The 21,181-nt window shown below is 40.0% G+C and overlaps 5 protein-coding genes across 8 annotated transcripts; 1 reads left to right on the top strand and 4 right to left on the bottom strand.

Moving 5' to 3' along the window:
• Nucleotides 1-162: 162 nt before the first annotated feature.
• Nucleotides 163-2,637, bottom strand: LOC140771120 (uncharacterized). Its single transcript, XM_073112525.1, has 8 exons — nt 2,557-2,637; nt 1,902-2,242; nt 1,749-1,814; nt 1,515-1,671; nt 1,342-1,437; nt 1,180-1,246; nt 935-1,035; nt 163-814 (listed from the first exon to the last, which is right to left on the bottom strand). The coding sequence occupies exons 1-8, from the start codon at nt 2,596-2,598 to the stop codon at nt 356-358; spliced, it is 1,329 nt and encodes a 442-aa protein (XP_072968626.1). The 5' UTR covers nt 2,599-2,637; the 3' UTR covers nt 163-355.
• Nucleotides 2,638-3,374: 737 nt separating this feature from the next.
• On the bottom strand, nt 3,375-5,481 carry LOC140771439 (uncharacterized). Its single transcript, XM_073113000.1, has 2 exons — nt 5,357-5,481; nt 3,375-4,721 (listed from the first exon to the last, which is right to left on the bottom strand). The coding sequence occupies exon 2, from the start codon at nt 4,648-4,650 to the stop codon at nt 3,661-3,663; it is 990 nt and encodes a 329-aa protein (XP_072969101.1). The 5' UTR covers nt 4,651-4,721; nt 5,357-5,481; the 3' UTR covers nt 3,375-3,660.
• Nucleotides 5,482-5,907: 426 nt separating this feature from the next.
• Nucleotides 5,908-9,734, bottom strand: LOC140771130 (pyruvate decarboxylase 1). Its single transcript, XM_073112542.1, has 7 exons — nt 9,071-9,734; nt 8,830-8,993; nt 7,360-7,921; nt 7,011-7,099; nt 6,797-6,914; nt 6,373-6,561; nt 5,908-6,273 (listed from the first exon to the last, which is right to left on the bottom strand). The coding sequence occupies exons 1-7, from the start codon at nt 9,497-9,499 to the stop codon at nt 6,103-6,105; spliced, it is 1,722 nt and encodes a 573-aa protein (XP_072968643.1). The 5' UTR covers nt 9,500-9,734; the 3' UTR covers nt 5,908-6,102.
• Nucleotides 9,735-10,594: 860 nt separating this feature from the next.
• LOC140771132 (signaling peptide TAXIMIN 1) lies at nt 10,595-11,363 on the bottom strand. The gene is made up of 2 exons (XM_073112544.1): nt 11,026-11,363; nt 10,595-10,900 (listed from the first exon to the last, which is right to left on the bottom strand). The coding sequence occupies exons 1-2, from the start codon at nt 11,136-11,138 to the stop codon at nt 10,777-10,779; spliced, it is 237 nt and encodes a 78-aa protein (XP_072968645.1). The 5' UTR covers nt 11,139-11,363; the 3' UTR covers nt 10,595-10,776.
• Nucleotides 11,364-12,635: 1,272 nt separating this feature from the next.
• LOC140771129 (uncharacterized) lies at nt 12,636-21,163 on the top strand. Of its 4 annotated transcripts, none has more exons than XM_073112538.1 (11): nt 12,636-13,313; nt 13,693-13,840; nt 13,917-13,940; nt 14,066-17,349; nt 17,429-17,530; nt 17,645-17,797; nt 18,546-18,709; nt 19,177-19,324; nt 19,812-19,934; nt 20,210-20,297; nt 20,575-21,163. In XM_073112538.1, exons 4-11 carry the CDS (start codon nt 15,541-15,543, stop codon nt 20,739-20,741), a joined length of 2,754 nt encoding a protein of 917 aa, XP_072968639.1. In that variant the 5' UTR covers nt 12,636-13,313; nt 13,693-13,840; nt 13,917-13,940; nt 14,066-15,540; the 3' UTR covers nt 20,742-21,163. The 4 variants fall into 4 exon arrangements, with proteins under 4 accessions (XP_072968639.1, XP_072968640.1, XP_072968642.1 ...); XM_073112539.1 differs by lacking the exon at nt 12,636-13,313 and adding an exon at nt 13,315-13,432; XM_073112541.1 differs by lacking the exon at nt 12,636-13,313 and adding an exon at nt 13,475-13,525.
• The last annotated feature ends 18 nt before the right edge of the window (nt 21,164-21,181 follow it).

Genomic DNA, 21,181 nt, shown 5'->3' with positions numbered 1-21,181 from the left:
TGTATATTGCTTTAACAAGATTATCCTGACTGCACTTAAAGCCATCTTTTACTGATAATTGAAGGATATACATGAGTATGTTTTGATCAACTTTTGACAAGAGATTAGTCAGTCTTCTAAGCCTCTTCCTATTCATAACAACTTTGAATTTCTGAGGAGCAAAGAGATTAAGTCATACAAAGCATTGCAAAATCTGTGTCAGATTTGACAAAAATGTCATCTTTATTTCATCAGCAAGACAGCAAGATGCACCTGAAAAACTTTTGACAGTATCGGCTATGCACCTAAAAAATCTTCATGCGAAACCCTTATTGATAATAAAACATAAGGTAACGATCGAATATATTGCAATCTTCTAAGAGGCTGGAGGTGATGATGAAATTCCTTCCTGCACATTGTCTTGTGGCGGCAGTTGCTGCTCTCCCAGAGAACTTGCATTTACTTCAGTACAAAGTAATTCCTCCAATATCTTGGGATCAATTTCCAACATAGTGTAGCTGACTCGATTGGAATCACGCTGAGCTACTGATGTTTCAGTAGATTGTTGTGGAACGGCTGGAAGAGGAGCAGCAGAAGAGTTGTGGCCATTTCCTTGAACTAAATTTGGTCCCAAAATTCTATGAGAGCTAGAAGATGGATTCAAAAGTCTCCCTAAGCTGCTCCATTCGGTTGCAAAATCACTCATAGTTGTTGCGTTGCAATTACCCCATGATTGTTTGCCAAGGCCCAGAACTGGAGGCACTCGTCCTGTTTCTTTAAGCATAACTGTACTTGAAGATGTTGGAAAAGATGCAGGATATGGCAGCAATGAGTTCTGAAGATGGTTTACGTTTTGCATTGAAGGCAACAAATTAGTACTAAAATCAAGATAGTTTTATCAAACATACTCTATAGGAGACAAAACATTGTAGAACAAATTAGGCAATGTTAGTACATTTGCTGTTTGGTTGCCAGGATGCGGTTCCTCGCTGCATGAATCTCCTACCGGTCTCCATTGGTTTTGTCGTAATCCACTTCTTCTAATAGATTCTGCATCTACAAACAATGAAATGACCTTCATAAGATTCTACACCCTTTCTCCCAGTGCAAGTAAAGTTCAATGTGGATACAAATTACTCAGGACCTGAAATGTCCAAAACATCTGCAAGCTCACTGGTAGTGCTCGAGAGAGTTCCTTACCGTTTTTCCTGCCAAAGTTATTCTGGCAGTCATTGCATCTGCAAAGAATTGAGCATCCAACACCAGCCTAAGGAACAAAATGTAGACAGAGACACCCATTTAGAAAATCTCAAGGACAAAAATATATAAATTACAGACCATTCAATGGATAAAAGAGGGCACCTTGTAGCATTCACAGTATCTTTTGATGCATTTGGATTTTGGGCAATTGCATCCTGTTTTATGCCTCCCTGAGGGGCTTACTTGATATGTTTCATCCTATAGAATATAATTGAATGGCTCTTATACATTCAACAATATAGGTTTTCAACTTCACAGAGCAAAGCAATCCTCACCCTGCTAACAATCTTGGAATCAAACGCGTCTGGTTTCTCCTTCAGTATCTCTTCTCTTCTCTTAAACACTTCTTCTTCATGTTTGTAAGTATTATGACATTCATGACATGTACACTTATCAGTACAGAACGTTACTATGTTGAAGCAGTCACAGTAGCTGCTTATAAAATAAGAGGCAAAAGATAAGAGCAAGAATAAATTGCATCTAAAGCACAACCTAGGACGAGGAAATACCGTTGCAAGCATTGTGATTTCTTGCAGTTGCAGTAGGAATTCCTCATGGTGGGCTCTTCATCATTCCTGAACAGCACAAATTCGACATTAATATGTCAGAAAAAGGCATATATTGGTATCATTAGACAAGCAGACTTCCCTCTTTCAACTCACTTGCATACTGGAAATGGATCTCCATCCCATACCGCCATATTCTCTTGAGGCAACAAAACATTACCATGATTCTCCATTCTTTCACTAGTACATACCACATGAGCTAGGTGCTTCCATGACAACGTTTCTTCTTTTATTAACATTGTATAGCCACATGGCGCTGGATTTGAAGAGTTAAGCATTCTGGAGAAGGGAACCCCGTATGACGCAATAGAGACACGTCCAGGAGGCGTTGTAGACTCCACATTGTAGGAACCAGCGGGGAGAATTGAAGTATTTGCCGTTGCAGCAGCCATGGGTTGAAGATGATTCTGTCTGCTTCTTGGGTCTTGAGAACCTTCCTGCATTGATTAACAGACAATGAGATTCTTAAAAAAGAATGCAAGTCCATCATCACAAGTACAGAACGTAAAGATATAATTCTACCAAGAACTTCAAGATCGTATGCCTCACGACAAGGCAAGAAAAGAAAAAGGAAACCCGAACTATAGATTGTGTTTTACATGAAACAAAACTTTCAGCTTTGGATCGCAAATCTCCAAGAGAAGATAAGTATTCTCAGAGACATAGATGCGAACATGATGCAGTAGCAGCAAAAATGTCACAAGGAGAGACGAGAGTAAAAGAAAAAAAAAAAATCAAAAGAGAAAGAAACCGGCGGATCATAGTTGGTTTGATTGCTTTCTCGAGTATCCATTGCTCCCGTCAATAGCCGATCGAGACTCTCGGTGACAGAGAGAAAGAGATTAAAATGCTGAATGATACCCTAATAATGCGATCGAGAAAGATAACAGAGACGCAAAAGTGGTTAAATTTAGTGGTCCCCGACAGCTGATAAGCGGTTTATCAAATCAGGGATAGCTTATCAGATTCTATATTCCAGAAAGATAAGGCGCCAACTTAGCGAGTTAGTAAATTCTCCAGATTTGCAAATTTAGCGGTGCTAATTGGGCCGGGCTTGAATCAGGCCGGACCTAACGATGACTCGGACTGGGACACGGAGGAGCAAACCATGTAGATATATAAGTTGTACTGAGCCAAACTCATAATCTCTGTCGGCGAGACGCCTACAATAATAGCTTAACTTCCTAGATTACATCGATCAATGGAACCTAAACTACTATTATTTTTTCTTCTCTTAAAAACAGAAGAGAAAGAAAATTATCTTATGGAGGATTAAACCTATTCCACCATGTTGCTAGGATACTTAAAAGTTAAGATCTTGGGTTCTGTTCCTCTTCTTCCCTCCAACCATTTTACTCCTTCCTCCCTCTTTAACTACAAACAATGATATTCTTGCAAACCTGAAAAAGATTTAGCAACCATCACACAATTAAACATTAAATTAACCCCTACCCGCCTCGATTTTGCAATACAAACAACCTGTTCGGATACACCCAACCCGATGGCATCAATCTGAACCTTGCCTACAAGATGAAATAGGAAGGTCTAACCAAGTTCATCACACCATGAGAACAATAACAAACAAGAATTCTGATATTCAATTTCAATTTCTGAATGAACATTTTTTTTAACTACCAATACTACTCACTCTCTTTCCAATCTAGGCGGCAGGGTGTCTGTCCTGCTTCTACACCTCTCACACTCGACCCTCAGAGCTTTTATGGAGAAGCAATAGAGGATGCAACAGCAGAGTGACCTCCAATGTATAGAAAGAAACAAGCGATTTACAAATCCCAACCAGTTCTGCACTCGGCAGTTAATACAAAGAGAACTGATCGAGCGAACAACCTTGGTATCACAATATCTCATCTTCATCTTCATCATCATCTGGCATCCTCAACTGCCGTCTTCGTCTCCCGTGGCGCTGGTCAAAGCCAGCAGTTGCGTCTTCAGATACACCATCACTGTCATCATAATCACCGTCATTAGAGTGATTACGGACAACACTGCTTGCCTGGTCAGGCTGGCTTGCGGTCTCCCCCCAGATAATCATCCTCCTTCCCCTTTGGCTCCCTGATGAAGCCCTTGTATTGTTCCCAGAAAAACGTAGAGCTGATTGTCCAGTACCTGATTGCACGATTAAAAGAACAGTGATAGAGGGAAATGCATACACGGTGCCACCAAATTCTTCCTCGTCCTGACTAATACCAACACCGTCCTCAACTCTATTTGTGTTTGACTGCAACATGCTGAAGAGATCTCCAAGATCCCGCTGTCGCTCCATTTGATGCCAGTCTCTTTCTCGTTCAGGGTCCACCTCCGATGGTCGCACAGAGGGGTGCTCCTTCCTTGCATGCTTCCTCAGTTCCCCATAAACCCCAGAGAAAGAACATGATTCTGTAGAGCAGCTACGAACTTTCAAATTCATATAATGTCGAGCAGGCTCCACCACCGTCCAGCCAGTAACAGTCCCACGACATAGAGGGCATGAAAGCTGACATGGATTCTTCCCTTCATCATTAGCCTCTGATGATCCTGGTCCGGGGAAGGCCTTCCGATATTGGTCAAGGCAATTAGAGTGCCGGTAGCTTGTATCACACATGAAAGGGCGGCAACCCGTTTTGTAAGAAGAGCATTGCAGGAGAACAGCATTGTGGGGGTGCTCCATGCATACTGGACAGCGAACCTCTTCCCATTCTTTACTGTCCTTGGCTACCACAGCTGGTTCACTTGGATTTCTCGATGACGAAGAACAGTGACTTCGTCCGCTAGACGAACTGCAGCAGTAAGGTGATGCACGCGAACACCGCTCAAAGGAGGCAGAACGAGTCCTGTTCTTCGGCATAGTATAACCAAATATCTCAGGATACAAGAAACACTAAGCAAAGAGTTGAAGTTGAGCCGGATCTCCAATCACTGAAATTGTAGAAGGGCAACAATCGTCAGTAAAAGCTAGCAAAGTCTACAACAAAGCAATAAGATCTTTTATTGAATTTCTATCACAAGAACTGAATCATATCTGCATCAATTCATCTTTTGATATAGAGGACAGTCAGGAAAATAATAAGATACCCAAAAAGACCAGCTTGGTATATACCCCGCAAGAATTTTCCTACAAGATATAAACTTGGTTACCTTCAGCTGAAGGTTGGGAAAGTTAACAACCGATCAACCATCATCATTTTATAAATATTTTTGGCGAAGATTTATAGAATTGGAATCAAACAAGCATCTTTAAGGATTTATTTCCCCAGTCCAACTATGTCAAAGTAACAAAACATAGCAACAAAACGATTTCATCTCCCAACAAGCGAGCCCTCAACCTACAGGCTTAGATGTCAGAAAAGGTTCGATCTTGTTTACGGGATGAGCGTAGTTGACACACCAAATCATACATGAATTGCATCAAGAAACGACACACCGAGCCAATATCCGAAGTAGCAAGAACACAAGAAAGAACAGAATAGAACAATCCGCTCGGAAGACCAAATCGAGACAAGAAAAGGGGTGACAAAAGCGCAGAGGATTCGGTTTGCGCGAGATATAATTACCGAATGGTTTCGGAGATCTGAGACACAAGAAAGAGAGAGCTCCTCGCGCGGGTACGGATTAAAGGGAAGCCCTAAATCGCCGACAGAGGGAGAGCACAAGAAACGCGAACAATAAGCGGGGTCGATGGTCTATATATAATGCGGAAGGGTGACGTGGATGATGATGTGGAGCGCTAGGGTTCTATTAAATTCGGAGTAGCGGCTTAAGTCGGCAGGGGCGTTTTAATGGGAACGGCGGGTGAATGCCGAGACGAATCAACGGTGGATGATGGATAATGACCACACGATCAGATCAGGAAAAGCATCAAGCAACTTCCTCGAAGAATGGACAGTTCAGACTTTCAGTAGTTCAATTTTTTTTTTTTCTGAAACAATCTAAACAAAAAATAAAAATAAATTATCAAAATAAATTTATCTTAGTTTAGAGATATATATGTGTCACCAAAATGAAAGTATAATAATAACTCAAACGGTCTAAATATAATTATATCCTCAAACATATATATATATATATATATATATATATATATATATATATATATATATAATACATGAAGATTTTTCAGTAATTCAATAATCAGGGATTAAAGGAAATTATTTCGAACAGTTCACCAGAACAAAAGGGATAGCGGATAATGCAAGAATACCCGCCTACATAGATTCTCTAAATATCCATGCTTATTCAACAACTTCTCTCTACCAGCCTAAGTAAATACGCACAGCATTTACATCGTCCAGCCTAGCTCTCATTGTGGATTAGGAGGGCGGCTATTGGCAGCTGAGACTCTTGATCCCCACTCGAGTAGCTCCTTACTCGTATCATCTTTGTGCACTATGACCTCAATAAAGCACAAGCTATCCTTCTGCTCTCCTGTAGCAGTAGCAATGGCATCTACGAGTTCCTCCTCCGTGCGCACCTATGGTATTTAACAAGGGAAAGTTATTTCTTCGACCGATTGCATTTAATGAGAAAATTCTGGGATTATCGCCGAGACAGATGGTTTTAAGATGCTTACTTTAGCAGTCCAACATCGGCCATCCCCGTTATGAATGGCATCTACAATGCCAGTATAGTTCCAGTTCTTTATCACATTGTAAGGGCCGTCGTGGATCTCAACTTCTATCGTGTATCCACCATTATTTATGAGGAAGATGATGCTTCGTTGACCGCATCGTATCATAGTGGAAATGTCCTGGGCGGTCACCTGAAGGAAGAAGAACAAAAGCAGAGGACAGCTTTAGAAGAAAAGGAGAACGCCGCAGTGAACTTTATTAAGGGGTGTGGCGATTTTCCACATCTCGTGTTCATTCTTTCATATGGGTAACTCGTGAACATCATGTTGCATTTAGTTGATTCTTTTTATTTGAATTTCAAAGCAGAAGGCTCATCTTTAATAGAAATCCACTTAACAGGTGGAAAATAGGCAATTTAGAACATACCTGGAAACTGCCATCACCGATGCAAGCAATAACACGTTTATTCTTGGCAGCTTGAGCATACCCAAGAGTGGCACCAACTGACCACCCAATAGATCCATATTGCATCTGGAACTCGTATCTGAATGACATTTTTCAATGAAAATGACGGAAGAACAAACGATAAATACAGTGTTGAAAAGCAACAGAAATTGCAATCTTCTCTATGATGACTTACCCACAATTCTCTGGCAACCGAAGCTTTTGACAATTGAACCAAGAGTCACCAGTCTCTGCAATAACTGCAGTTTCTCCACTAAGCATAGCCTGGAGTAAGAGCCAAAAAAAGAGAGCTCAAATGAACTAAATAAGAAGGAAAACAGCTGTGATCACATATCTTCTAAACTGAGTCCCCCAGTGATCCCATTATTAGATTTGCAATGTATTATTTTGCCAGGGTTGCCACTTATATGTGATTTTTTTTCTCTCAAAGAAATTGAGAGCTCATCATGCCCCTTACAAAAGAAGAGAATATACGCTTATTAAATCATTAAAAAAGATGCAAAGGGATGTTAGTAATTCCTTGCCTGGATATGCTTGAAAAGAATATTAACCCTTAGAGGTTCATTGTTCTCGCGTTTAAGAGGAACACTTGGTGGGACAAAAATTCGCCTATAGTTCTCAAGGGCTGTAGTGTTCTTTTTAAGCTTTGATACAAGAGCAGCCAGGAAGTCAGCCATGAAAACCCAACCAAAAGATGGTCCATTGCCTATAGTCACCCGATTGGGTTGCACAATTACTGCCTTCTCCTTCTTGATCAACAAAGAATAGCCTACCGAGCTGTAGTCATTAAATATTGGGCCAGCAAAGACATATGTGTCAGCTGACTCTACAATCTCCCCACAGAAGTTGGTGCTAACTGCGCCCCAATATGTTCCAATGAACTGAGGATGTTGCTCTGGCACTAATCCTTTGGCTGATGGCATTATGGCTACTGGATACCCAGTTACATCAGCTAGTTCTGTGAAGGCTTTTTGAGCCTTGGCAACTCTCAGTTTGGGCCCTCCAACTAAAACAGGCTTTACAGCCTTGTTCAGAAACTCTGCTGCTGCTTCCACTGCAGCCTCTAAACCCATTTGATTGCTCACCCTGCAAAAATGTAAAAATAACTTAATTCAAACATTGACAACTCAGATATCTGAATCATGTTATTATCTTGAACATCTTCGGTCATACAGACTTGGAAGTCTGTTTCTGACATCTAGAACAGTAAACTATGGCAAATTTACTAGCCAGAAAATAATTTATCCAGTTCAATAACATATATTCAATGGATAGCAGTTCATATTCAATGAATAGAGCACGCTTCTCAAGTTCTGACTAATATCAGGGCATAATGATTATAAGGAAATATCAATTCAATGTGCGGTATAACAATTAATCTCTTCAGACAGAGAAACCAGAAGTCAACTGTAACAAACTAACAACGTACAATAGTTCATTACAATGCCTTCAGATATTCAGATGTGAATCTATGAATTCTTCCAAAATAATATCTGAAAGTGGCTCCTGCAGGTCCCTATGTATAATCAAACTGAGTATATTATTAATTTGCACAAGCGCTTGATTGATTGAGCAATCAGGGAACAGAGAATGTGAAAATATATTGGTCATTCTTCTAAAATAAGGAGCAAAATAATGGCTTTGTATTAGAGATTTTCTTTTCTTTTACCAGCGACACAACCTAGATTCTCGGGAGAGTGATTCAAATAAAAGAACAAGTGCTCAAACCTCACAAGATACAAAATCTATCTTGTATCTAGTTTTCCATTAATTCTACAAAATGGTTAGCTGCAACTCAATCACCGGATTATCTGCTCCTTATGAGCCATAAGATAATTCATCAGTATATAACAGATGCAAGTATGTTTAGGGCATTCCACCATCAAAATTTCGATATTGTCATCAATTGCCAAAGTCATTAGCACATTTGATCATATACCACCAACTATTAACTGCACAATATCAAACACAAAGAAATCAAAGGAATAACCTACTTGGGCGCGAGAAAATACGGAACCGGATCATTGGCAAACGTCGGGTGGGGAATCCCTGGCAAATTACAGCCAATACTGATGTAAACCGGCTTACTCTCCTTCAACGCCGTCGAGATCGCCGTATCGATCAACTCATGCGCATCATCCAAGTGATTTACCACCGCCTGCAAATCAAACAACAGAATTGAATAAACGATTACCACCAATTCCAAATCCAAACACGAAATCGCCATCAATAAACCTGGAAGCAGGTGATGGTTTGGAAACAACGCAGCTCCTGCGAGAAATCGGGCAATCCGATGGTGTGATGGAGGATCCGGTTCGTGCCGTAGTCGTTGGAATTCGGGCCGCCGACGATGCAAATGATGGGTAGGTTCTCGCTGTAGGAGCCGGCGATGGCGTTGATGACGCTGAGCCCGCCGACGGTGAAGGTGACAACGCAGGCTCCGACGCCGGCGGATCGGGCGTATCCGTCTGCGGCGTATCCGGCGTTGAGCTCGTTGCAGCAGCCTACGAGGTTGAGGCCAGGCTCGGCCAGGAGGTGGTCGAGAAGCGTGAGGTTAAAGTCCCCGGGGACCGAAAAGACGTCGCGGATGCCGATCTGGACTAGGCGGCGCGCGAGGTGGCGGCCGAGAGTGCCCGCGCCAGCGCCGAGTTGGCCGTTTTCCATTTCTGGTTAAGAATACTATAGTGAGAAAGTAGGAGAGCGAAGAGAGAAGGGTGGAGCGTTTTTATATATGTGATCTATTCGATGGTTTCTTCTAAAACGACAGCGGCATGCTGTGGGCGATGAGCGGTTGGTTTGCAGGATGCTTTTGCCGAGTGCTGCCTGACAAATTTGTATTGTTTAAGGGGGTGGGGTGTGAATTTAGACTTGTGTTATGCTTACTATTGACGCTTGGCGCCATTTTAGGATTGCAGAAGCATAAAATAATCGAACAACATATTAAGATTACGAGCTCATGTTCGGTGTCATCATCATCTTGGCTTGGGGATAAAGCTTCAGGATGCGGTCCAAACTCCAAAGTCAGATCCGGCGTGCGGATTAAGACTTTTCCTCGCCCAAGGACTAGGGGGCAAAATTAGTCCAAATATGATTGTAATCTATTTCTTAAAAACATTAACTTAATTATCTAATATATATATATATAAAGTTAGCCTTTTAATTTGGTTTGTATTTAGTTTAAGAACTCATAAACTATATTAAAAAAAAATTGTTTTTGATTTTGGAAACGACAAGAGTCACCAATTTTTTAGCTTACAAGTCCAGTATGGCGTGACGTGGAAGTAATGCTAAAACGTAATCGCTGACCTCTACCGAGGCAGTAGGCAGCAATCCCTGCACACATTACGAGGCTGGGTTTTTTCATAGAATGATAACAAGTACAAATGTCGATCACGTTTCTTTTAGCAGCCCAAGGAGCCCATGTGGTTAAAGTGGTACCTGAAATATTAGAGAATCGCAGATGCCCAATTATTGTCTCGCGAGCATTTGCTTTGCAACTTCATTGGCTCATGCCATATTCATATTGGCATGGCGTGCCACGAGCTTAATAATTAATCGATTGTTCCTTTTCTTCTCATCTAGTAGATCGCCAACAATATGAACCTATGGAGTTTCTTCCGGAAATACAAAGACTTTCACAAGATACTCCTTTGCTGATAAACTCCAAAGTAAGAATTTCTTGTAGAAATCACCAATTAAAGTGACAAATTTTGATAAGAAAAAAAAAAAAAAATACTCAAGCTCTCAAACAGTTTCAGCTTCCTTGGGGCATAAACGTAGATTTTGATCCAATCGAATAAATTACATATAAGAACTACTGATCCAAAGTTTCTAACAACAGAAAGTGAGCAATTATTTAGTCGCACAAAACAATCCTGATGAATTAAAATACCTAGGCGGATTAATGCACAACAAGAAGAATACAACCAATAATACTAACATCAACAAGGGATCTTGGATGTGAACCACTTCATGACATGAAGAGGTGCCTTAATAAGCTCGATCGCCAACTCCACCACCACCGTCACGCACAAGCAGCAAGGGCAGATGCACGAAAGCAGCAACCTGGAGACCAAACATTCTCAAAATTTCCCCCCAAATATCTCAGATCTAAATAAGAACTAACTAGCAATATCCATATATAAAAGTTCGATCTTAAATTTTTGGATCTACTGAGTCGTTGTTCTTACCCGACGATCCAGACAGCGATGCCGACGATGGAGACGAGGAGGGAAAGGAGGGCGAAGGGGAGGCCGAGAAGCCATCCGAGAGGCCGGCACTCGCAATCGTCGTCGCAGCACATCTCCTTCTTCTTCTTCCTCCTCCTCTAACTAACTTCTCTTTGATGCTAGGGTTAGGGTTAAGGGTAAAATGATTGGATTTGGATAGGGATTCCGGAGAGAGTAAAGAAGGAAGTGGGGATTAATTTGCGGGCGAATGGGCGATAGGTCTTCGACTAAGAAGTTGGCGAGAAGTGGGAGTTGGTGGTGGTGTTGATGAACCTGCACTTATGGTTGTTATTGGTTGCTGTGCGATTTGGACCCATCTCGTCTGTTTCACTATTAGTGCTTGCTTTAGTTCCCGTCCACTTTCACGTCTCCTAATTCTACACGTCGTGGCGGTGCTCGATGTAGACGATTATTTGCTGACGAGGAGACTCGTTCTAGCAGATTAGGTGGCTAATTTTGAGTTGTTGATCGAACTAGTTTTTATTTTATTTTATTTTATTTTATTTATCAAGATAGATAACACTCAAATTTAAATATTAAAAGAGATTTATTTGACTGTAGTTCTTATTAAAATGTTTAATAGCTAAACATTTTACTCATTTAAAAGTAAAAACATCAGTAAAATTAATGTTTTTTTTTGAGTAAAACACTAATTTTATCAAAATAATTTTTTAATTAGAAAAACGATGATACTATCAGTTCTAGTTTTAGATAAATAAAACACTTAATAATTAAGTAATTTAGTTATAGGCACAGTAAAATAAATCCCTTTTAATATTAAAATCTAGGTGTTGTCGAACTAATTTTGGCAGACTAGATGCTTTTTGGTGTTTAAAGAAAGGATCCAATTCCAATTGTATTCCAATCGACCTTCATAGCATTTTGTTTCTTTACTTTTCATGGACCACTCCATGGTATAATTAGCCCAATTCTCAGGTCTTCTATTAAGGTACAGAAAAAGAAGATAATTATCATTGAAATTACTATACTCTTTTAATAAAATTATTCTATTAATTAAATCTAATTAATTATGATTAGAACACAAACCCAGAAAAGATTATTTTATCTTTGCATAAGTTATTAAAAAATGTTTAAAAGTTATCAAATATTGTATCAAATATCATAGTGTAATGAAACATATCTTATTTTATACGAGGGAAAAATTGTTGATCAATATTTTATACTCTAAAAATAAAAAAGCTATATATATATACATTTTAAAAGTAATTCTGAAAAATTCGTGAATCGTTGATTTATTTATCTCAGTAGGGGATCACTAGGCCACACGGGCGACAGCTAGGGTGACGTGGACGTGGTGATAAGTCGAGTCCGGGCCAAATACTTTTGAATTAAATCAGGTTAAGCCCAACTTGGATCCGGTCTGACCCTAGCTCGATTTACTAATGGATGATACGAACTAAGCCGCTAGCCCGCCTGCGGTGCGGCCTTTCTTTTCTCAGCTTCGAGGTCCGGTAAGCCAGCCAGCCCGCTTGGTATATTGCAAATATTTTCTTTGAGGCATTGTATCGAACATGTTTAGTGCAATAAAAGTTTATGTGCACATATGGAATGCGACCATTTATTGGGGAGATCTTGTACAGTTGCTTGGACTATTTATTAAAAATGCAAAGATTACCAGTGCACAAAACAGCTTAGTAACGCAGAGTTGATATCGGCGTTGCAAAAGAGAAGTGAAAAGGAGTAGAAGAGGCTAAACTTTATGTGCCAGAGCATAGGGAGGAAGGCACGCACAATGATGAAGGAGAAGAACATGTTGACGGAGATGTTGATGCTTTCCCAAGCAGAGCGGATCTCCAAAGGGAATATCTCGCTGGTCACCAACCATCCGACGATCGCCGGCCTTGAGGAGGCCGTTGCGAAGTAAAGGTAGGAGATTGGACGGTGCGGATAAGGAGAGAATCTCGGAGAGGCGGGTGTGACAGAGTAGGTGACATCGTGACGACGACGATCGAGCGGTGAAGGGGCTCGTTACGCCTGGCTGCTTATGCGGGGCCGAGCCCAATACCCTGTGGGCTAGCAGACGGTAACGGGTCAGCGATGCATTTTTAGATTAGGATCCGTAGTATGTGGGCCAGATGCTGGGCTGGAATTATAGAGATAAAACATCTGGCACTAGTGTTTTCTAAGAAGAAATTCTAAGCAATAGTATAATTGCTTTGAGTAGACATCACCCATAAGGCCAAGCAAGCATCTTGTCCAACCGACAGTGTCTTTATCTTAAATCCAAGGTTCAAATCTCCTACTTCCATAACAAATCCCTTCTTCTCGCTATTTCTTATTGCTTTTAATGTATTCATTCTCTCGTGGTTGGCGGAGTATAGTAATGGTTGGTGACCAAGGTTGCTTGGTAAACTTACTAATACCCGTTGATATATGTATTATTCGTATTTTATTCCTCTAAATTTCTTCTCTTTCATGGGTAATCGAGTGATTATGAACGGTAAATAGAGCACTTGTTTCATATTCTGTAAGTAATATCAAGCATATCAGGTGATCGATGAAATGCGTGTTAGAAGTATTTTGATCCGGGCAGCCACAGAAAGAACTTTGCCAATTTGCTTAATGCTACTTCCGTAATTCTCTTGCATCCCTGAATTGCTTTTGTAGATATCGAATGAAGGGCGGCAATGGACTCCCGCAGCCACTGCGTGTATTGGGTTCTGCTGCAGCTTTCTTCTTTGGAGGCCTATTCACCATCTCGCTTGCTTCCTCCATAACCATCCGATCGTTGCAATCGTTTACAGAAGCAAAGAAGGTGAGAAGAGTAGTCCATTTATTTTTTACTTCGTTTAAATCATGTAATCTTAATCCTTATTCTTATGGGATTGCAGAGAAAATTGTCGCTCCCATGTAAGGTATGTAAAGGAAAAGGCTTTTATGGCTGCAAATTATGCAGAGGGAATTCGACCATTGAGTGGTCTCCTCTCTATGATCCCATTGTCATTAACCAATGTCTCTGCCCAACTTGTGATGGAAACAGGCCAGCTTCTTCACTTTATTCTTTGCTGCTCAGAAGTTATTGGATTCTATGGTGGGATATCCTGTAAGATATATATATACTTTTTTTCTTTTCAGAGTGCAACGATGTCTGAACTGTCTTGGCAAAGGCTATGCATGATTGAAGGCTATGAGTGCTCTTGATCACATGTTGGGCTTATCAAGGATTTTCTTATATCTCAACCCAATGCATCTATAATGGTGATTGCTGTAAGATTTAAGCTTTAAATATTTCCTCATTGTTATGTTCTACTAACGAAGGAAGTGCACTGTCTTTGGTTTTCTGGCTCTTTGATTTATCAATCATTGCGTGTTTTGTCTCATTGGAAAGCGGTTCTACTTTTCTGACTTAACTATAAAAAAAATAGAGCTTTGTACATGATTGCTACTAAATTTTTTTTAATAATTATCACTACGTATATATCATAATTGCTATCGTTTAGGATTTTTTATTGTGATTAAATTTTTAACAGAATATTTCTTATAGATAGTTGTGAAACTGACTATATAGTTTCACTAATTTTTTTCCTAATTAGATTTCCTTTTTGTTTGGCTATGGTGACGGTAGTATTATATAGCTTTAGAACTATAATAAGTAATCTAGTCTTTTGTTAACAACGATTGGTTGGATTGGATTAGGATAACATTTTTGAAAAAGTTAATTGATTTAAAAAATATTTCCGTGACAATTATGTAAATATCTTTTAAATAAAAGTCGTCGCAAACTTTAGCAAAAAGGCTTGTCGATCACGGAACACGTCGGTAGCTGCTTTAACGTGATACTTGGCACCTGGAGACAACTGGCGAAGCGAGATGCATCGTCTAGTGACGTGGCAAGCTTTGCGTTCCATTCAGTGAGGCCCACAACTGAATAATATCTTAACAAGAATGCCAACTTCTACACTAACACCTTGCTAACGGACTAAAGAATTCAATGACGTGGACTTTCGACAAAGGGCCGACGATATTATGTTTGGATATTTTATTCATTTAGAATCTTTGCTATTGATCGGCTAATAATAGCCCAGATGAGCAATTCTCTTTTCTATTCGTCCATTTGTTTGTTTTAACTTTAAAGCATTTATACGCCTAGACGACAGGTGTTAACTATTAAGGCGACCCCAAATTTGCCACAGCTTTCATATTTATTTATTTATTTATTCACTCACTAAGTAGTCAGTTGGAGTTTGGTGAATTCTAGCTCTCTCATACTTTGCTTATTTTAAGCCATGATATTGTGAAAAATGAAGAGCTCGAGAGTGTTTCCAAACTTTAATTTAGTTGCTTATTGGTGGTAGAGCCGTCGTGACAAAGATTCTCTCACTCGCATAGTGGCATTTCCGAAGTAACAATCAAATGAAAGGGCCTTTGATACATTTCCGTAACTCCTTATAAATAAGACTAGAAAGTTCTTCTTCCATTTCTCTATCTCTCTCTCTCCTCCTCCTCCTCCTCGTCATGAAACCCTCTGTTCCTCCTCGGCCCAAGAAGCACTCTTCCTCTCATAAGCTAAAGCTCCTCTGTGTCTTCCCCGGTGTCCTCGTACGCCTCCACCCTGCCGGCCATCCCCGGTACGTCGACGGGGAGAACCGGCTAATATCCATCGATCGCCGCGGTGGGATCGGGTTCTCTAAGCTCGCGTCTCGGCTCTCGGAGCTCTGCCCCGGCTTCTCCTTCTCCATCAAGTACCACCTTTCCGATGCCTCCCGAATTACGAGGCTGGTCCCTATATCGACGGACGAGGACGTGAGAAAGATGATCGAAGACCATGATCGGGTCGCCGCGGAACACGGGAAGGCTCCTCGGATCCGGATTTATCTATGCGACGTAAGGTCCTGCTCTCTATCTAGGGGTTTTATTGAGGAAAGGTGGGATTTTGAGAGAGGGGATGCCCTCGGGGAGCTAAACGAGAGGACCCATGGGAGAAAAAATGGAATTTTTAGTCAATCTTTTGGTGTAAAGGGATTTGGGACTCATCTTACGAGTACCCATGTGAATGGAATTGGAAAGTCTGGAACTTGTGGTATGGTTACTTCAACTGGGATAAATCACTCAGTCGGATCTTCTTTATCGGATTCTTGTAATATTGAACTGTTTCCTGTCAAGGTTGACAATGTTAGTGCTACAAACACGAACAGAGTGAAAGTTCTACCAGTAAATTTTGGTCACTGTCCAGCCGAAACTAGTTTTGCCCCTGTTTCATTCAGCAGTCAATCACATAAAAGGCATTTCCACTCGAAGTTTTGTGGTGGAACCAGTGGGCTGTCGCGTATTTCTCACTGGAGGTCTAGAAACCATCGGTTTGAGGGTAATGACATTCGACAATGTTGTAATGGATGTTGTGATATTTGGGATCGGCGGATTGGATTAGATGATATTGCCGTCCAGTGCTTCTGGGAAGAAAAAATCAGCATGCCCAAGAGTCATTCAGGGCTGAAAGGGAGGTCGAGTATTTCAAAGTTTTCACAAGCCAGAGTTCACCAGAGTAACTTATTAAAGATGATAAATGACGCTAGCCATAATGCTACTTTGAGAGAGCATCCCTTGCAGCCAAAGCTTGGACAACGTCAGGCAAGTCACAGTAATGAGCAACAAAATCTTTTCGTCATTGGATTTGGTCAACAGGAGCTTCGAGGGGATTCAGTAAATCAAAATTGTTCTCAGGTGCCTTGTGATGTTAGCAAATGCCAAGCTCAATACTTAGGCCCCATGAACTTTGTGGATCATACTTCTGGTGCTGTAAATCCACCACATCAGCCTGACGTTTCTTTTAGAAACAACCCATTTGTTAGTGCCACTGAGTGCTTGAGTCTGTACACTGAGAAGACATCCTATGTCATTGGAGAAAACCTTAAGTCTCATTATTTTAATACGTCAGGCTTTGAGGAACCAGCAGTGCAGGGCATGAAATCAGGACTTTCATCATTGTCCTCTTCATGCATTTTGTCAAGAAAGAATGAAGAAAATGTTGCCATGAATATAGGAGATGCTGACCTCTCCACTAAATTGGATTTGGGACATGTAACTGAGATGTCATATTCTGAAGTTTCCACCAAACTGGATAATGTTGCTGAACCTATTCAGACATTGGATGATAACAGCTTTTCTGTTACATTACAAAGTGATGAGATCTTGCTGGATCTTTCCAATAAGACTGCAGTAGATTTAGAATTTTCACAACAATTGTGCTCTTTGCTGGAACGAGTATCTCTTGATGCCGAGAGGCAACTTCCTCATCCTAGCAAGGAAGACGATGCAGATAAGAAGGTAGTTACCATCTATTTCAATGTATTTAAACACCATCTAATTTCTTTGGCTCAATTAACATACTGATTAACCTTGGCAGGCTAATGCAGAAAGGGCAACAGACATCTGTTCCAAGAAAGTTGGTGAAAACACATGTGCTCTTCCATCTATTTATTCTCTTTTAGTTACGCAAGAATTGCAGGTAAAAGTTGTTGTCCTTAGATATTAAGAACAGCCTCCACTTAAGGTCTCGAGACAATTTTATGTGTGTTCAGCTTGGATTGTCTTAGCTTATTCCAAAGAGTTCCATTGGCAGACAATAAAAACTTCTGATTTGGAAGAACTGCGGGAGCTGGGATCAGGCACATATGGAACTGTTTTTTATGGTAAATGGAAGGGCTCGGATGTTGCAATCAAGCGTCTCAGACCCAACGTGTTTGGCGGAGGTGGATTTGTGGAGGAAAGAATGGTGAATACTTTTTTTCATCCCAGTTTCTAGCAATCTTCAGAACAAGTCCTCACCCCGTCATGTTCATTACTTTTATAGTATTGTTAGGAAAGATTTGCTTCTATCTCGTTTGTAGATAAGCTGTTTTGTAGGTATAATCTCATAGACAGGTTTGGGGCGCAGGTAAAACATCTGTAGAACAAGTGAATATATCAAGGATATATCTTATTTATATCTAATAAGTAAACTTCTATAGTTTTCTCCCTGAATCTAATTCCTTTTGTGTCAATCAAGAAGGTGAAAATGCAGAATAAGGCAACCAACCAAATTATATTTAATGTGACACATCATATTTGGCAGAACACCCCTGTTCACAGGAATAATATTCTTAAGACAGAGTGGTTAATTTCTCGGTGAGGACTATATTTTGTAATATCTTATTGCAACTTGTTCAGGTAGCTTTCTTTCTGACAGTATACCATCATACGAAATTAAGAGTGATGGTTGTGATGGATTGAAGTGATTTTGGTTTTGGTTTCACAATTATTTCCGCTGCTGATAGTTGCATACTTACTTATAAGTGAAGATTAATTGTAAAATACCATGGATCTTCCTTTACGAAATTTTTTTACTAGCATGCTGAGTTTGATTATTGACTTTATTGAGCAATTACTCCATAATTTGATTTCTCACAGCCATGTTAATTTATTCAAGTTTGTTGCATGCCTAGATTGCTCTATATACAGAGTTTTTGCAATGTCATTGGCAGGTTGCAGATTTCTGGAAGGAGGCTCACTTATTGGGTCAGCTTCACCATCCAAATGTGGTGGCATTTTATGGAGTAGTTACAGATGGCCCAGAGTCAAATTTGGCTATGGTCACGGAGTACATGGTAAATGGTTCTCTTAAACAAGTCCTGAAAAGAAAAGATAGGTACAATCTCATTATCTATTCTTGTGCATTCATTTCCCCTGATCCTGCTGAAGTTATTCATTTGATATATATGCTTGTTTTTGACATATGGACTGACAGTCGGTAACTTGTTATCTCCCATTTCTGTTACTTCAGGAGCATCCAAATTTAAACTTCTTTGCATGATAAACATCGTATATAATATCAATGCATGCCACCATCTTTTTTTAATTTTGAACCTCAGGGACAGTTCAATTTATATATAAGAATTAGCTCACATGGATTCGGGAACAACATGAGTTTATTACTTCCAAGAGAATTTCTTTTTCAAGCCTTTTCTTTGACTATATGAAGGGATATATTCTCGAAAGTCAAAGTGACAATTTTCACAGGGCAACTTATGGTTGAATTCCTGCTTTATGTGACCATGCAGTTTTTTCATATTTCATCCTTGTGAATCATCTTCTGCTGTGATCCATCTTTTACAGAACTATTGATCGTCGAAAGAGAATGATTATAGCTATGGATGCTGCATTTGGTATGGAATACCTTCATGAAAAGAATATTGTTCACTTTGATCTGAAGTCCCATAACTTCTTTGTGAACATGAGAGATCCTCACCGACCAGTTTGTAAGGTAATCAAGCATGATAATTCATACATTTTGATGCAACTTCTAAGTTTATACTTATATGCATATAGTGAAATTAATAATAAGTGTGCACACAATATTGTCAAGATGTTACCTAGGAGGCAACTGAAAAAGTTCTCATAATACAAGTTGCTGGTATTTAATTTATTTGATGCTTGTTTCTAAATAAATGATACAAGGGTCAAGCTGACTTTGTTGATCTAGACTTGGATAAAAGTATAGTGCTGTCAATCTCTTGAGGTATCTGGTCTGATCTGCACGCAAGCATTTTTGTTGAAGTAACTTAAAGAAGCTTAAATTGCTGGAAGATCTGGTCCTTGATGAAGCATTTTATGTTGTACTTATATATATATATCAGCCACCTGACAGTATTTTTGCCATATTGTTAATTTTGAATAATTGGGTATATTTGTGTCATCACTTTGTTGAGAAAGCTTGTCGAATGTAGCTCATATATGCCTCAATCTTTCAGATTGGAGACTTAGGCTTGTCAAAGGTGAAACAGCGGACACTAGTTTCTGGTGGAGTCCGAGGAACAATTCCATGGATGGCCCCTGAGCTTTTCAGCAGTACAAGCAACACTGTAACAGAGAAGGTACTTATGGAATTCTAATTACTGCTAAACTATTAATATGATATTGTAAGGCAATAGCTGCTGTTCTGTTGATCACATACATAATAGAGCGTGCCACTATCTGACCATTTGACAGTCAATCACCAACATCCTGATTGGGTGGTAGTGGTAATCGAAGTTGAGCTGAATGGCAAACTTATTTTCTTGCATGTGCTGCTTAGAATGCTTCTTCCACAATTTGCATTGTATTCAAAGCATGATTAACAGCTTAAGAAAATTCTTTCCTTTTCTTGCAGGTGGATGTATATTCATTTGGGATTGTAATGTGGGAACTTTTAACTGGGGAAGAACCTTATGGGAACATCCGGTCCGAGGAAATAATTGGTAACATCACATTCTGTAACCTTAAACATCATACCTAGGAAGAACTTGCTTCGTGATGCTTCCATACATATCATTTGCAATTAGTGTTCTTGCATCCTGTGCATATCTGAAGTACAATACCCTTTCTTTCTTTCTGTTTTTCTTCAAGTATGCTTGCTATTTCATTTGGTCTTGCTTTACTGACGAACGACTATTTAATATTTATCACTAGTTGTGTTATGTCAATGGTACATAATGTATCATATTTGTGTTCTTGACATCTCGTGCGATTTTACAGCTGGTATAATTAAGGGTGACCTGCGACCGGAGATTCCTAATTGGTGTGACCCAGCATGGAGGTCATTGATGGAGAGGTGCTGGTCATCTGATCCTCATTCAAGACCACCATTTTCAGAGATTGCTAAACAACTGCGTGGAATTGCAGCATCAATTAATATCAAATAACCAGACGCATCTTGACCTCCGGTTTTTTGTGTATAGTTTCAGCATGTCGGCAATTCAATTCAATGCCGGTCTTGTAGGTCTATAATCTAGAAAGAGATTCCTGTGAATATCTCCCGACTGCCGTGATGTTGCTGTTTTTATGTTTTGCCATCCGGCGGCGAACAATGGTGTGGAAAATTGGGTGTTCTTCCAGTCCAGTGGAACTTTTGTTGTGAGGTTTGGATACTAAAATGTAGGTATCTTGTGCCCATATACTTTTGTGAGACTGTAGGCCTTCTCATATGGGGACTGTGTTGTGATTAATCTCAAGTAACTCTTGGGTTGTCTTGGGTGTGTCGAAAATAAAAATATTATGATTGGTTTGGTGGCATCACACCAAACCTATATGAAAACAAAAAACCAAGAATAGTTATACATTTATCCCTCCCTAATTCATGTAG

The sequence above is a fragment of the Typha angustifolia genome, chromosome 11 (genome assembly GCF_048772165.1).
Source record: "Typha angustifolia cultivar Huaian chromosome 11, ASM4877216v1, whole genome shotgun sequence".
NCBI classification, from domain to species: domain Eukaryota; kingdom Viridiplantae; phylum Streptophyta; class Magnoliopsida; order Poales; family Typhaceae; genus Typha; species Typha angustifolia.
The sequence above is the reverse complement of the archived record's forward strand: the minus strand, read 5'-3'. Positions and strand labels throughout refer to the sequence as shown.

Bases quoted from the DNA above. Each gene is read 5' to 3' on its own strand.
- LOC140771120 (XM_073112525.1), bottom strand. From the start codon at position 2,598: ATGGATACTCGAGAAAGCAATCAAACCAACTATGATCCGCCG. The intron at 1,438-1,514 runs GTGAGGATTGCT...TATATTCTATAG, and splicing joins ATTCCAAGATTGTTAGCAGG to GATGAAACATATCAAGTAAG. The intron at 815-934 runs GTACTAACATTG...AACCATCTTCAG, and splicing joins CTGGCAACCAAACAGCAAAT to AACTCATTGCTGCCATATCC.
- LOC140771439 (XM_073113000.1), bottom strand. From the start codon at position 4,650: ATGCCGAAGAACAGGACTCGTTCTGCCTCCTTTGAGCGGTGTTCGCGT.
- LOC140771130 (XM_073112542.1), bottom strand. From the start codon at position 9,499: ATGGAAAACGGCCAACTCGGCGCTGGCGCGGGCACTCTCGGCCGCCAC. The intron at 7,100-7,359 runs GCAAGGAATTAC...CTCTTACTCCAG, and splicing joins TTCTTTTCAAGCATATCCAG to GCTATGCTTAGTGGAGAAAC. The intron at 6,274-6,372 runs GTAAGCATCTTA...TAAATACCATAG, and splicing joins GCCGATGTTGGACTGCTAAA to GTGCGCACGGAGGAGGAACT.
- LOC140771132 (XM_073112544.1), bottom strand. From the start codon at position 11,138: ATGTGCTGCGACGACGATTGCGAGTGCCGGCCTCTCGGATGGCTTCTC. The intron at 10,901-11,025 runs GTAAGAACAACG...TTTGGTCTCCAG, and splicing joins ATCGCTGTCTGGATCGTCGG to GTTGCTGCTTTCGTGCATCT.
- LOC140771129 (XM_073112538.1), top strand. From the start codon at position 15,541: ATGAAACCCTCTGTTCCTCCTCGGCCCAAGAAGCACTCTTCCTCTCAT. The intron at 17,798-18,545 runs GTGAATACTTTT...TGTCATTGGCAG, and splicing joins GATTTGTGGAGGAAAGAATG to GTTGCAGATTTCTGGAAGGA. The intron at 18,710-19,176 runs GTACAATCTCAT...CATCTTTTACAG, and splicing joins GTCCTGAAAAGAAAAGATAG to AACTATTGATCGTCGAAAGA.